Here is a 13373-nt window from a genome sequence, read left to right as displayed (position 1 = left end):
TATTGGATTGCGTAGGTGGGCTCAAATTAACCCACCAGCGACGTGAGAAGCTTTTGTTTACAAAAGCAGTTACGCCCTTTTGAAATGTTGATGCCGATTTCATGCATTCATGTGTTGCAAAGTGGTTTAAAATGGTTAAAATTAGCTTTTATTTCCTCCTGTAAAAAAATATTTCAAGAAGCTTGAGCATTTCGCCTAAAAACGGGGGTGGGCCGTCTTACCCAGGCTGGCGCTTTTACCCATTGTTCCCCTACTGTTTGCTGTCATCGGGGCGAACTGAAAGGTGCGTATGATCAAAAACATATTATTTACTATGGTGCTTTTGGAAAAATGGGGCTTGGAAGTAAGCCCGTCACTTATAGAGAGCGGTGAGCTGAGTATCCGTTTTGCATAACTATAACCAGGAAAGCCACTCCACTGATCAATTGTCTACAAACCTAAGCAAATGGCACTGGCGGAGCTAAGCTGGGGCACGATGGGACACGTGAATAATATTTATTTTGAGATTTTAGTCGAACGTCTCCACTTCTGCCGTAATCTGGAAAAGTGACGTATACGCCAGTTTCAACATGCATGTTTCCCATTTTTCTGTTAAAGAGCTCGACGAGTTCTTCTCGCTAACACCATTTTCGGAAAATGGCGTATACGTCACTTTTTCAGATTACGGCAGACTTGTCATAATCCCGTTTCCATCCCATTTCCAGAATAAAATGGGATAGTACAAACTCATCTAATAACAAGTAATAATATTTGCCAAAAATTCACTGAAAAAAAAAATTCTTAGGATTTCTTGGAGTTATTTTCGAAAGAATTTTTGAAGAAATTTAGGAATTTCTTGAAAAATTCAAATAGATATTTATATTTCTCCGGTAATTTTATTGGTGACTCCTTCGTAAATTCCTGTAAGATTTCCTTCGGAAATACCTTCGGCAATTCCTTTGCAAATCTTTCAGGCTTTGGAAATTTCTTCGATAATTCATTTTTAATTTTCTCCAGGAATTTCTTCGAAAATTTCTTCTTTAGAAATTCTTTCCACTTCAGGAATTCCTTCCAGAGATGATTTAGAATATTACGCCATTATTTTTTGTCATTCCTCCTGGGATTCCTTCGGAAAATCTTCTGGAGAGGCCTTGGTAAATTCATCCAGAAATTCTTCAGGAACTTTCTATTCCTTTTAGTAAAATCATATAAGATTCCGGCTAAAATGTTCCTGGATATTTTTTTGGAGATTTTTTTTCCGGAAATTTATTAAGATGGAAGAATTCTTGGAAATCCTTTAAATCTGTTTTTACGAAGAAATGTCAAAAAGAATTTCTGGTGTAATTTATTGGAGGAGTTCTCAAAAGAATTTCTGAAGGATTTCCTAAAACATATCCAGTAGAAATTCCTAAATCAATTTCTGAAAAAAATCCTAAAGGAATTTAAAAAAAATCCTAATAAAATTTTGGAAGGATTTCTCATAAAGTAATTTTTGAAGGTATTCCTAAAACAATTTCAACAAGGAATAGCAAGAAATATCCGAATTTAATTTGAATTTCTAACGAATTTCTACAGGAATTCTAAAAGGAATTTCTAAAAAAAATTCTGGAGAAATTCATCAAAATGTTCGTAAAGGAATCAACAAAGCAATTTTCGAAATTTTATTATATTACCTTCATTAAATTTCCAAGGAAATTTCTGAATTTATCTGTGAAGTAATTTCCGGGGGATTTTTTGGGGAAACCACAAGAGGAAATTTTTGTCCAAGACGTGTGGAAGGAATTGCTGGACAAATTTCCGAGAGAATAGAATTTCCGTTAGTATTCGAAGTAATACGAAGGAATTAATTTAACGCTTGACGCCTTCGTTCTAAAAAACCCTGATTAATACACGTAGTGGCAATATTACCTTTCTCGGTGAAGGTAATAAAACAAGTAAGGAGAGTCTAAAATATCACTGATAGGTGAGTTGGTCTAAATTTTCACATTCGTGTATAATCATTGCATGATTTCCTGTTGAATGTGAACTTGTTGTGTGCAAATCGATTAAGTAAAATTGCCCAAAAAGAGATTTTTCCTACACCCGTCTGAAAAATTAAATTTTAAACACAACTTCTAAGCCCATAGTATTACGAAATTTCGTTGATTGATGATGACAAATAAAAGTTTTTTTTTCACAAACGATGGATATTCTTGGCACGGATTTCATTCCAGGCACAGACTCAATGGTAGCGATATTATTTTGCCTAAACTTCACTGCTCCCTAGAAATTTACGATCCAGCTCGTTCAAACCCAATATTACGCTAATATTGTCGTTTCAAATAGGGGGAACCAAATTGCAACTGTCAGACGGGAGCACCTGCCGTTTCCATACTATTATCTACGAAAAATTCATGCAAGAAAACAAAATTGAGGCATATTTTATAATGTGACGGGCTTACCCTCAAGGGGTGACCGGCTCACCCGCATCTTTTTAAAGACATTCATTTTCTACAGGTTTTTTGTTTTGTTTTTCATCTGTATGTTAAATTCATCAAACTTTAATGTTCGCAATCAGGGTTCGTAATGCTCACTCAATCTCAGGAGCACAGGATGCTCCCTCACCAAAATTTTCGGGGAGAAATCGCTTTTCGGGAAAGAAAAACAGCCTGGAGAGTGATAACCATTTTTCGCTCACTTCGATTGCCGCCAAACGTTGGTTTGATCTTTTTCTTTCATATTCGAGTCTTTTCGTGGCACCATAAATGAAAATGGTAGTAGCTTATGTGGACCAAATAACTTAGCGCTTTCATACAGATAACGTGGTGGTGTGGCTAGAGTAAGCGCATCCCCGCAGCTATTATTGTTACTATTCTGGGTTCGAATCCCGGAGCGGCCATACAATTTTGTAATTATTCTGCGATAATTCTTGCGAAAAGTGAGTGAGAGGGTAAAAGTGATGAAGCGAAAAAGGATTTTATCTAATATTCAAGATTTTCGTTTATCTTCCCAGGCTAATTCTGGAGAAAGATTGATGGGTGAAAGATGATCCTCAACATAAACAAAGAAAAAAGATTCGGCCCGAAAAACGCTTGCTTTGGTCTAATTGAAACGAAAAGTCGAAACTCTGTTCGCAATGCATACATATGCTAGATAATGACCTAAATAAAGATTCTAGAGAAAAAAATATAGATAATGAAAAATGAAGATAATGACCTAAATAAAGAATAGAAATTATGTCGTACTTCAACGGAAAATTCCTTGGGATTCACAAAGGAAGCATTTTGGATTATCAAAGAAAAAGTCTTTGGAATTTCCAAAATATATTCTTTGGAACCTATAAGGGGAATTCCTCAAAATTTCTCGAGAAACCCTTCAGAATTTCCACTGGAGATTTTCTGAGAAGTTCCTTGAAAACTTTTCTTAATTTTGGATTTTCACTAGGAATTCTTTAGACATATAAGCGAAATTATTCGAAATTTCACGGTAATTTCTTCAGGAGTTCGAATGCAAATTCTTTGGAATTATCGATGAAATTTTTTCGAAATTTCTAAAGAAATTATTGAAAACTTTTCTTGAAAATTTAATCAAAATTTTTTCGAGAAATTCATCAAAATTTCAACTGAAAATTCTCCATATTTTCCACCGAAAATTATTCGGAAAATTCTTTGGAATGTCCGTAGGATTTTTTTTAATGTACAAATTTTCAAGAGAAATTAAAAAAAAATCGTAGGAAATAATTCTAAAATTCCACGGGTAATATTTCGGAATGTCCGTTAAAACTTAAAATTACCCCGGGAAATAATTCAAATTTTTCTCGGAAAATTACTCGGCATTTCAACGGGAAAACTTTTGGAATTTAGAAGAAAATTCTTGGGATTTCAACGGATGATTATTCAATGGGATATGGCATGGGATTTTCAAGAAAAACATCGGAATTATCACGGAGAGTTCTTTGCAGAAATCCTACGAAAATTCAAAAAAAAAAATTATTGGCATGTAGACTAGACATTCTCAGAATTTCAACTGGAAATTTTGAAAAATCTACGGAGACAGATCGTGTCGGCGGTGGTGGCGCACACCACTAGGAGGAATCAAATTCAACAGAAATATAATTAATTGGTTTTTGTTTTGTTGGATGTTGTTCAGTTTGATTTTGTTATGTTTGAAATATTTTACTGTAATATTTACAAATCGATTTTAATAACTGAATTGCATTGACGCCCTTTAAGAAGTTTAACGATCATAACCTGAACTTCTATAACATGATTAGGGCTTAAAAGCCAAGCGCAAACAGAGCCTTGTTTCGACGATTCTGATCCCATGATGGCTCGTCGCTACATGATTGTCGTGGTAGTTTGCCTTAACGAAGATATGAGCTCCGAATCTGCAGTGGGAGAAGACTATGTCTACCTTTCGTTATAGGCCGTAATCACGGTTTACGCGAGTGATAACCAAAAATTCTCAACCTGTATTAAAATAGATTGCTAATTATTGGAAATCAATATGCCCTGTTCAGTGAAAGCTTTTGATATTTCCCCAGTCATATGGGCTCTCCTCTCGCCGGTGCACATTGAGGAAGCGCCACAATCAGTAGGGGAACGGTTCGGCACTTCATCTCATAGCTTCAATTTCCATCCCATCAAAAACAAAGCAATGAAAAGGAATTTGATTTGATTTCAATTTTGTGATTTTTTCAGCAGTGAGCACGCATCTTAGCAAAAAGAAGCGACAAGATTGGTGTTGTATTTGTCTGTTTTGCGTTGAGATGAATATATGTTAAATATCTTGGCTGTACATATGCACGCACAGCACATGTTTCGAAATAAATTGACAATGTGATATGAAATTTGCGAAAAAAGAATCCACGTGTCTTGGATGGACTCGAACCCTCAAACTCCTACCCTCTAGATAGGCGTGATAGTCCCTACACAACAAGACCACTTAAAGGTCACGTTTGCGGAAAAGCCATCAGAATCCGAGTACCAATCTCCACCGCGGTTAGCTCTTTTTTTTCTATCGTCCAAAAATATTATTGATGAAACGTTTCAATATTTTTGTTTGATTTTTACATAACCAACAAACGGTATCGGGTCTTGCTTGATATTAATTTCAATTTTTTTATTTTCCACTTACGTGCTCTATTCATCTCTAAATTCAACTGATGACATTTTGAAAAATAAAAAAGCTAGATTTACTTGAAGGATTTATGAGCCACATGTTTTCCGTTTTTTTAGATTGGTTACTTAATATTTGTACTATACAGGACAGGAACATGTTACATTGGGATCGCGTTTTACGCGAATCCGAGTTTCCATTTTCTTCGATTTTTTCGTGTTAGTTGAATGTTCCACTAAATCCAAAGGCCAGAAATAAGCAAAAACAAACCGCATATAGCTGTTAAATAAACAATAAAATTTTATCCCGAACATTATTCGAAAAATCCTTACTTGAGTCAACACAGTTCGAATATTCTTTCCAACACAAACGTCTAACTTTGGTAATGATGATGTATCATTAATAAAGGCAAATAATCAAATCTAATATACCTGTTGAAAAACGTTATGCCTCATGAAATACGTTGAGGCTATATCATTATGCGCTCAGCTGAAATACGTTACGAATCATCAAGTATGTACCTAATATTGGGCTCAACGCATTAATGCGAAAGATTTGTGCTGCAGACCCATTTACCCGCCCAATGCCATAAACAGACATCTAATTAGTGAAAAACAAATATTCGTAATGGATTTCTACCCGTTCCATGGCAAGACCGAGAAAAACAAACTTTGGGCGTTTCTACGGGATGAGAATATTTGTTTTTCCATTGTCTGCTTACTGAGCCAGAGCAATGAATCGGGGATGGGACCATTGCAAGAAGCACAAATTATGAGGATCATACGCGATCAGTGATTGTTGGTTTTTCGGATGGCCATCAAAGTCCGTTGCAGTTAAAAGTAGGGCGTTGTTCTCCTTATACTACATTACCTGAACCGAAATCCCCATGACGAATCTGCAGTGACCTCTAATATCCCGTACCCAAACGGACTGTTGAATTATTTATGTGCCATTAGCTCCGCTGAATGCTACACGATTCCATACCAACCGTTGCCGAACCGATATTCATTTTCTAACATCATAATTGTCGATTATAAAGCGCATAAACGCCATGATCAAATATGTTGTGAAACTTACCGAAAATCATAAATTTCATCCACACTCTGCTGCTCGCTCTCTACGCTGGCAGATGGCTACTGTTCGCAATAGGACTTCGCGTTCATACACATGTTCCTATCTATATACTCAAAGTTTATTCCAGCTCGGAGAGCTTCAAGACAACCACGGCAACATAAAGGCCACGATTGAATTCATAAATCCTTGTCGGTTTTTTGTTGCTTCATTTTTCACAGACCGAGTAAACGAGATAAAAGTCGGATATGGAATAAGGGTTTACGGTAGTTCGAATAATTGTGCTTGGTTTAATTAAGTTTATAGGAACAGCGGAATAGTGCACTTCAAAGTCTGAAATAAAAGAGGGTAAGTTGGCAACGTTCCTAGACGCAGTCCGTTGAAAAGGTATCAAAAACAAATCTTGAAGCAGCATCTAAGTTTCATTTTGATATTTGAATTTGGTTTTGCTCGTCCATCCAAGACATATATGTATGAAGACAAGATATCCGTAAAAACAGAAATAATTTGTAATGTTTTCATTTTATGAAATTTCTTCAGCAAGTTGACATTACTCCTACTAAATTGGCGTTCTGAATTCTTTTATCGCACACCCTCTGGAAGGTAGAGAAAAGTTCGGTCGCTACGATGAGGTCGCTGTTTTAATTTCTTCATTAAATTACGAACCATTATCTCCTGCTGAACTCGCAAATACAGTTTCCCTTGTTCGCCAGCATGCTATAGCGTACCGTCGATATGACGAGAAGTAGAAAATAACATTTTATGGGTTCGCATTACACCGGAGCACCATAAGACCGGATCGTTCCTTTATATACAAAGCAATCCTTATGTGATTCCAACGACATCATTAAACCTTGCAGCACCAACAGTAGCATGGCTGGAAGCGAGATCTATGTGGGTGGTGGCAAGGCACACATACATAATTACGAGCGAGCTGAATAAAGTAACTTTTTTAAAAGAGATAAACCCCTATTATTAAAAATATTTTCCTTTGCGCTCCTCAGAGACTCCGACGCGGAATGGATATCCCGCGATGTGGCGAGTGCTAAACGGAAGGGCAGTCAGGACGGCAGCAGCCTTTATCACAATGAATACTAAACATGCTTATGAATCTTTTATGGGGCGAGAGATAAGCTTCTACAAGTCCGTTCGAGTATAGGTACATTCCTCAAGCATAGCCAGAATGTGTTCCAACTGGCAGTTTTTCGCTGTGGAAAAAGATTTTTTAAAGAGATATGAAAAATATGAACAACCCTATAGGATTTCAATTTTTAGTTGTAACCTATTCTGGGTTGCATTGTTTTATTACATTAGGATTTTTTACTACTCAAAATGCATTCAATTGAAAAATGTGTTCAAAGCTTGATTACTGGATTTTGTATAGCCTAATGTATTTAAAAAATAACTTGCCGAAAAACACATTCGACCAGCAGCTAGCAGAATATTTAATTGAATAGCAAATCTTAAAAGCAAATTTAAAACAAGGTATTTTATAAATGCATTCAGAACTTCAAACAGTCTTTACGTATTTATGCTTTCCGAGATATTTGTAATAAATTGCAGAATCTGTGCAATTAAGTCATCAAGTCAATTTCACTTATCCCAGTTCACACCTTCCTGCACATGGACCTGTTTTGTCTGCAACGTATTATCGCACCATCCGTCCATAGGACACATGAATACATGCCACGAATAATCAGGGCAGCAACGTGTACATAAAACACCGAGAACCATTTTATAAAAGTCTGCTCTACCACGTCGTTTTATGCTCCTGTTTACCGCTTCTGTTATATCATGCGCTAATAATCGCAAAAAGGATAATAATCCTTGCGGCTAGGAAAAACGCTTCCATCCATCGTCCCTTTCGCTGTGGCATGAAAGAGCCAACGCATTGAAATCGATATCTGCTCAGCGAGAGAAACAACATGGAGAACCAGAGAGAGATGAACATAAAGCGCCCCACAATAGTTGTCTCACTTGGCCTTGCGTTGCATGCAACGAAGTTGGCCAAACACATGGGCAACGAGTGTTGTCTCGTTCAACTGCCAGTCTCGCTTACACGCGTTCAGTCCTACGGTTGCTAGGGTACAAACATAGGTAGGAAATACCGCCTTTGTTTGCTTTGGGAGACGCCCCTCTGGAACTGCAGAAGGGTCGGTATTTAACATGAGGTCATGCTACACTACTCAACCAGTTTGAGACTAGTTTTCGTAAGCGATAGTCATATTATTCGTGAACTTGGAGAACGCCAATTCCAAGCGGTTATTCAGTGTGTTGTTCGGTTCAAAGAAAAAGGTGCTAGTGATCGGATAATTAATGAACAAATTAGCCTAATTCAGTGGGATTGAGTGCAAAGTGCCGCTTCGAATATTACCACCAAATAATATAGTGATTGGATAGTTAACAAATTTAAATGAAAATGCAAGGATTTCGCAATTACACAATGGATGCGCTGCAGCACCGTGATCAACCAATTTCTGTGGATTTACTCAGCCCGCATCAGTACAGTGCAAAATCTTCCCCGCCGCTTTCACCGCTAAGTGGTAAGTAATCGTTTAAAATCGCGTTTAACTAAACCTGTTTGTTAACAAATAAAATAGACACAGTTTGCAATTACACCTTAGAAGGTTTATTAATCAATTAAGAAGATGTGTTTGTTTGCTAGTTGTGTTTAATGAATCATGTTACCTACTTTCTTGTTAAACTTTATTAAACTAATCGAATTTTATTATCGTCGATTTAATTACTGATTTTATACTAATTTAGCTCTTTCAAAAACGTTTACAATCTTCAAATAATTCTTCTTTACATTTTTATGCTATATATTTACTTTTTATTTATCATACATAAGTAAACCATATTATGACACAACATTCACATATTTTCAATAAATAGTCGTTATTCAGCTACACGACCATCTTAAAAAATATATATTTTTCAATGTCTAGAAAATATATTCTTAAATTCGTCATTCAAACGTAAACTATACTACAAATACATTTTTGTAAACTCACCGTAAACCGTAGAAAAAAGAACTGACTGTAAACTTAGAATGTTTTATTACGCCCACTGAAATGTTAAATACCATTTCTAGACTCATTTATGACCCGTCTTACCGGGCGAGGTAGATTTCCTTTCAAAAAGCAAATATTTTAATTGCCCTTCAGAACAAGGGGCGGTCGGTATTAATGCGTATTTGTTTTTGCCAGCCCTACGTATTGAAGGGTATGATTTGAATCGCTGCAGCCATCTAATCTTTCTTTCCTACCTCTGCTTTTATTCCAGACTGCACCAGTCCACAATCGGAACATGGCCAACAACAGGCACCAATGGATCCATCTGTCCGTCGGTACCGAACGGCCTTCACTCGTGACCAATTGGCGCGGCTGGAAAAGGAATTCTTCAAAGAGAATTACGTCTCTCGGCCACGTCGATGCGAGCTTGCCGCCCAGCTCGGTCTCCCGGAGTCAACAATTAAGGTCAGTATCACATGTACAAGGTCTTTGACAATCTTCAAACACAAAATACCCCGACGGTCACTTGTTACTACATGAGGAACACGCCGAAACAGCATGTGACGAGTCTTAATGACGCGACAACATAAACATTTACATGTAAACAAATGTTTTCCAAAAGCAACTGGTGCCACATTAAAACGCAGTAGGCGAAATTTGGCACGCTTAAAGTTGGCCATGTCCGACTATGCAAGACAAAGAATCTCGAATTTCACGGAGACCTCAGTGCAAGCAAAGATACCCGTGCGGAAAAGGACTCGAAAAGTCGAAAGCGAGTGCTTCTCCCGACGCACTGCAGGGAACTTATCTGCTCCTTCATTTCCCTGCCCATTGGCTGTTGACATACGAATTTAACATGAGTATGCTAACATTGCCTCAAACAAATAATTAATCACTGAATTTCATTAGAGGAATCCTTTTCTCGGTCGGTATTTAATATTCTCACGATTTCTCCTACTACACCGGTACAAGATAGTGGTTGTATGGTAATTATCATATAACTACAATAAAATTAATGTAATTATCACTTTCCATATCGAAACCGTTTGATGTGCCGCCCCATTGGTAAAAGTTTATAAACAGTGGACACCGGTCCCGCCACCTCAAGATTCATTAGCGTTTGGACCGACAGCAGCCGGCGTTAGCGATCGTTTTGTGCTCTGTTTCATCATCATCATCACCGTCTCTCTTTTTCTGTCATTCTGATTATTTCTTTCGAGATATTTATACGATCCATCAACAACATTGGCTTTATGACACTCTTTTGGCTACTGAATGTGAATAATTGAGTGTTTCTCTGATACGAAAGAGATATAATGCTTACCACTGAGGTGTTAAGTGACAATTCCTGAGCCAAACATTCCTTCGACGTGTGAATCATTTTTATTGACGCATGTGATGACTTTGTTGTAGAGTGACCAATTTTGGAATGTGGATTGAACGAATATAACTAACCAACGTATTTTCTTTTTCTAATTCCAGGTATGGTTCCAAAACCGAAGAATGAAGGACAAACGCCAGCGAATCGCCGTCGCCTGGCCGTACGCAGCCGTTTACTCTGACCCTGCTTTTGCAGCGTCTATACTCCAAGCAGCAGCCAATTCAGTTGGAATGCCTTACGGTTATCCGCCGGCTCCAATGCTACCACAAATGCCAGTAATGCCTCCACAAATTCCTGCTGCTGCCAACCATTTTTCCTATGGATACCGTTACGCTCCATATCCCATCCCACAGAGGAATACACCGATGCAGGCTGGTCCGTATCCAAATGCTGCTGCCGCCATGCTTAGTTCTATGCCTCAAGGATACACTCCTTTGTCCATCCCAAAACCCCATACCCCTCCCCACGATCTGCAAAGCCCATCATCACCACATTCGGCTTTATCGCTCAGCCCAGGGTCGGACAAATCGAAATTGGACCTCTCCTCGTCGACCTCCCACAGCATAAATAGCCCGCTGAAACCGCTTAATGCACCCGCACAAGGCTTACTCATGACAGCGACGACAACGCCAAGCCAAACTATCTTAACACCCTCTCCTGAGAAGCCAAAGCTATTCAAACCATACAAATCGGAAGCGTAATCGAAGCTGTTAACTTTTACAACTCTTTGTTCTATCATCGCATCTAGCAACTAGTTCGTTATCATTTGACTTGCGCAGTACCTCGTTAGAAGTTCCTGCATTAGTGCTAGGTTGGAGGCCATTTTTATTTATTTTATTAGAATGTTCCCTCTAGGCAGGCTTCTACTTATGGCAGGTTTACAAGAAAAAGTGTATCGAATAACGCATAGGAAGGACTGATAGCGGTTATAGCAACAGTGAATGTGTTTGTATCAAATACATTCAAGTGATCATAAATACTTAGGTAAATTTACGAATCAAACAGATTTTTAGTCAAATTAGTCTTCACAGAATTTTAACAAATATTTGTAAATATTGAATGTTTTAGTGTAAATATTATGTATATAAGAAAAAATATTCCAAACGAAAATAAAACAATGAATTTTAAACAAAATGAACAAGTTTTTGAAAACTTTAGACACTGTGAACATCATGGCTCTGCTTTTTAACTTCGAGTTCTTTTTAATATTCCCACAGTTACTGAGAGGTGAGTACACTCTGTAAAAATGCCAACAGAAAGTTTCTACTTTATTGTAAACTCTACCCGATCATCAGACACTCTGTTTCAAAGTTACAGGCCGAAAAGCTTAGCTCGTCGCAGCGCTCCATGCAAAACGTAATTATCTTGGAACTATGTCTATGGAACTATGGAACGGCTCGTCCGATTTAAACGCGATTTGAATTTATGAATTCAGTATATTTTATCTGTCATTGTACGTAGTCTTTTAATCTTAAAAATGGCTCTCCAGTGCAAGCTTTTTTGTCTTTGTTTCCGTAAAAAAATGAATGCTGTTTGAAACGTTGTATTTTTTCACGAACGATGAGAGAAGATTTGGCGGAAAATGGGAAAAATACAGATAAATAGTGCTAACAGTGCGGCTTCTATGGTGTCCGCCAAGTAGCGAGTAACCGTTGGAGGTGGCCTAAGAAGCTGTCCAATGCAGGCCTAAACATAAGTTTTATAGCGGAAAAACTGCAAAATAAACATATGTAATTAATTTTTGGGAGCCTTGCTTAGCCTGGCGGTAATATGCGCGGCTTTATAGCAAGACCATGTTGAGGGTGGCTGGGTTCGATTCCCGATGCCGGTCTAGGCAATTTTCGGTTTGGAAATTTTCTTGACTTCCCTGGGCATAAAAGTATCATCGTGTTAGCCTCGTGATATACGAATGCAAAAATTGTAACTTGGTTAGAAACCTCGCAGTTAATAACTGTGGAAGTGCTGAATGAACACTAAACAGCGAGGCGACAATGTCCCAGTGAGGGATGTAATGTCAATAAGAAGAAGAAAAATAAATTTTTGTCATATATTTATAGTTAACTTAGAAGAATCCCGAAAATCACCCTTTTCAGGTCTCAAGAGTGAACTAACCCCTTAATAGGATAATTAATAGTCTTTAATTTTGAATTGATAATTTATTCATTTTTTTGGGACCCTCCTTGGCTTAGTGGTAAGATGCGCGACTACAAAGCAAAACCATGCTGAGGGTGGCTGAGTTTGATTTCCGGTGCCGGTCTAGGAAATTGTCTAGAATTCCCTGGGCGTAAAAGTATCGTCGTGTTAGCCTCATCATCCACGAATGCAAAAATGATAACTTGGCTTATAAACCTTGCGGTTAATAACTGTGCTGAATAAGCAGCGAGGCGGAAATGTCCCAGTGGGGGATGTAATGCCAATAAAAAAAAAGAAATCATTTTAACTGAATCGAATACGATTGCCTTATTATCTTACACATTTTTGTGGTACTTTGCAGAAATCAAAAGCAATGAAATGAAGTTTTTTGCACTTCCAGATCTTAACACCTGCTTTTATAATTCGTGGTTGGGAAATAAAATATTTTTCTACGTCATATTTTTCTATATGAGGTGAATAATGCTCATTATAGGAGCATTATTATTGTACCTAATGAAAAATTGTTGACGTTCGCCAAAAAACCTGATTCATCCCCTAGCGGTAATGTTGTCTTTCTCGTGCATTATAAGAAAATGTATTTTGGTCATAACATAACTTTTGAGTCCATAGTCTGATCCGGTCCATTTTCAATAGGGAACAATAAATCAACATTCTCTAATGAATAAAACTTGTTGCGA

General features: G+C 37.6%; 1 protein-coding gene across 1 annotated transcript; it reads left to right on the top strand.

Annotated features, from left to right (window-relative positions):
• The first annotated feature begins 8039 nt into the window (after positions 1 to 8039).
• LOC134211857 (segmentation protein even-skipped) lies at positions 8040 to 11689 on the top strand. The gene is made up of 3 exons (XM_062689180.1): positions 8040 to 8690; positions 9433 to 9626; positions 10644 to 11689. The coding sequence occupies exons 1-3, from the start codon at positions 8561 to 8563 to the stop codon at positions 11241 to 11243; spliced, it is 924 nt and encodes a 307-aa protein (XP_062545164.1). The 5' UTR covers positions 8040 to 8560; the 3' UTR covers positions 11244 to 11689.
• Positions 11690 to 13373: the final 1684 nt, after the last annotated feature.

Source organism: Armigeres subalbatus, chromosome 2 (genome assembly GCF_024139115.2).
Source record: "Armigeres subalbatus isolate Guangzhou_Male chromosome 2, GZ_Asu_2, whole genome shotgun sequence".
NCBI lineage: Eukaryota > Metazoa > Arthropoda > Insecta > Diptera > Culicidae > Armigeres > Armigeres subalbatus.
The sequence above is the reverse complement of the archived record's forward strand: the minus strand, read 5'-3'. Positions and strand labels throughout refer to the sequence as shown.

Coding starts and splice junctions, on each gene's coding strand:
- LOC134211857 (XM_062689180.1), top strand. CDS start 8,561: ATGAAAATGCAAGGATTTCGCAATTACACAATGGATGCGCTGCAGCAC. Junction 8,691..9,432: donor GCCGCTTTCACCGCTAAGTG/GTAAGTAATCGT, acceptor CTTTTATTCCAG/ACTGCACCAGTCCACAATCG. Junction 9,627..10,643: donor TCCCGGAGTCAACAATTAAG/GTCAGTATCACA, acceptor TTCTAATTCCAG/GTATGGTTCCAAAACCGAAG.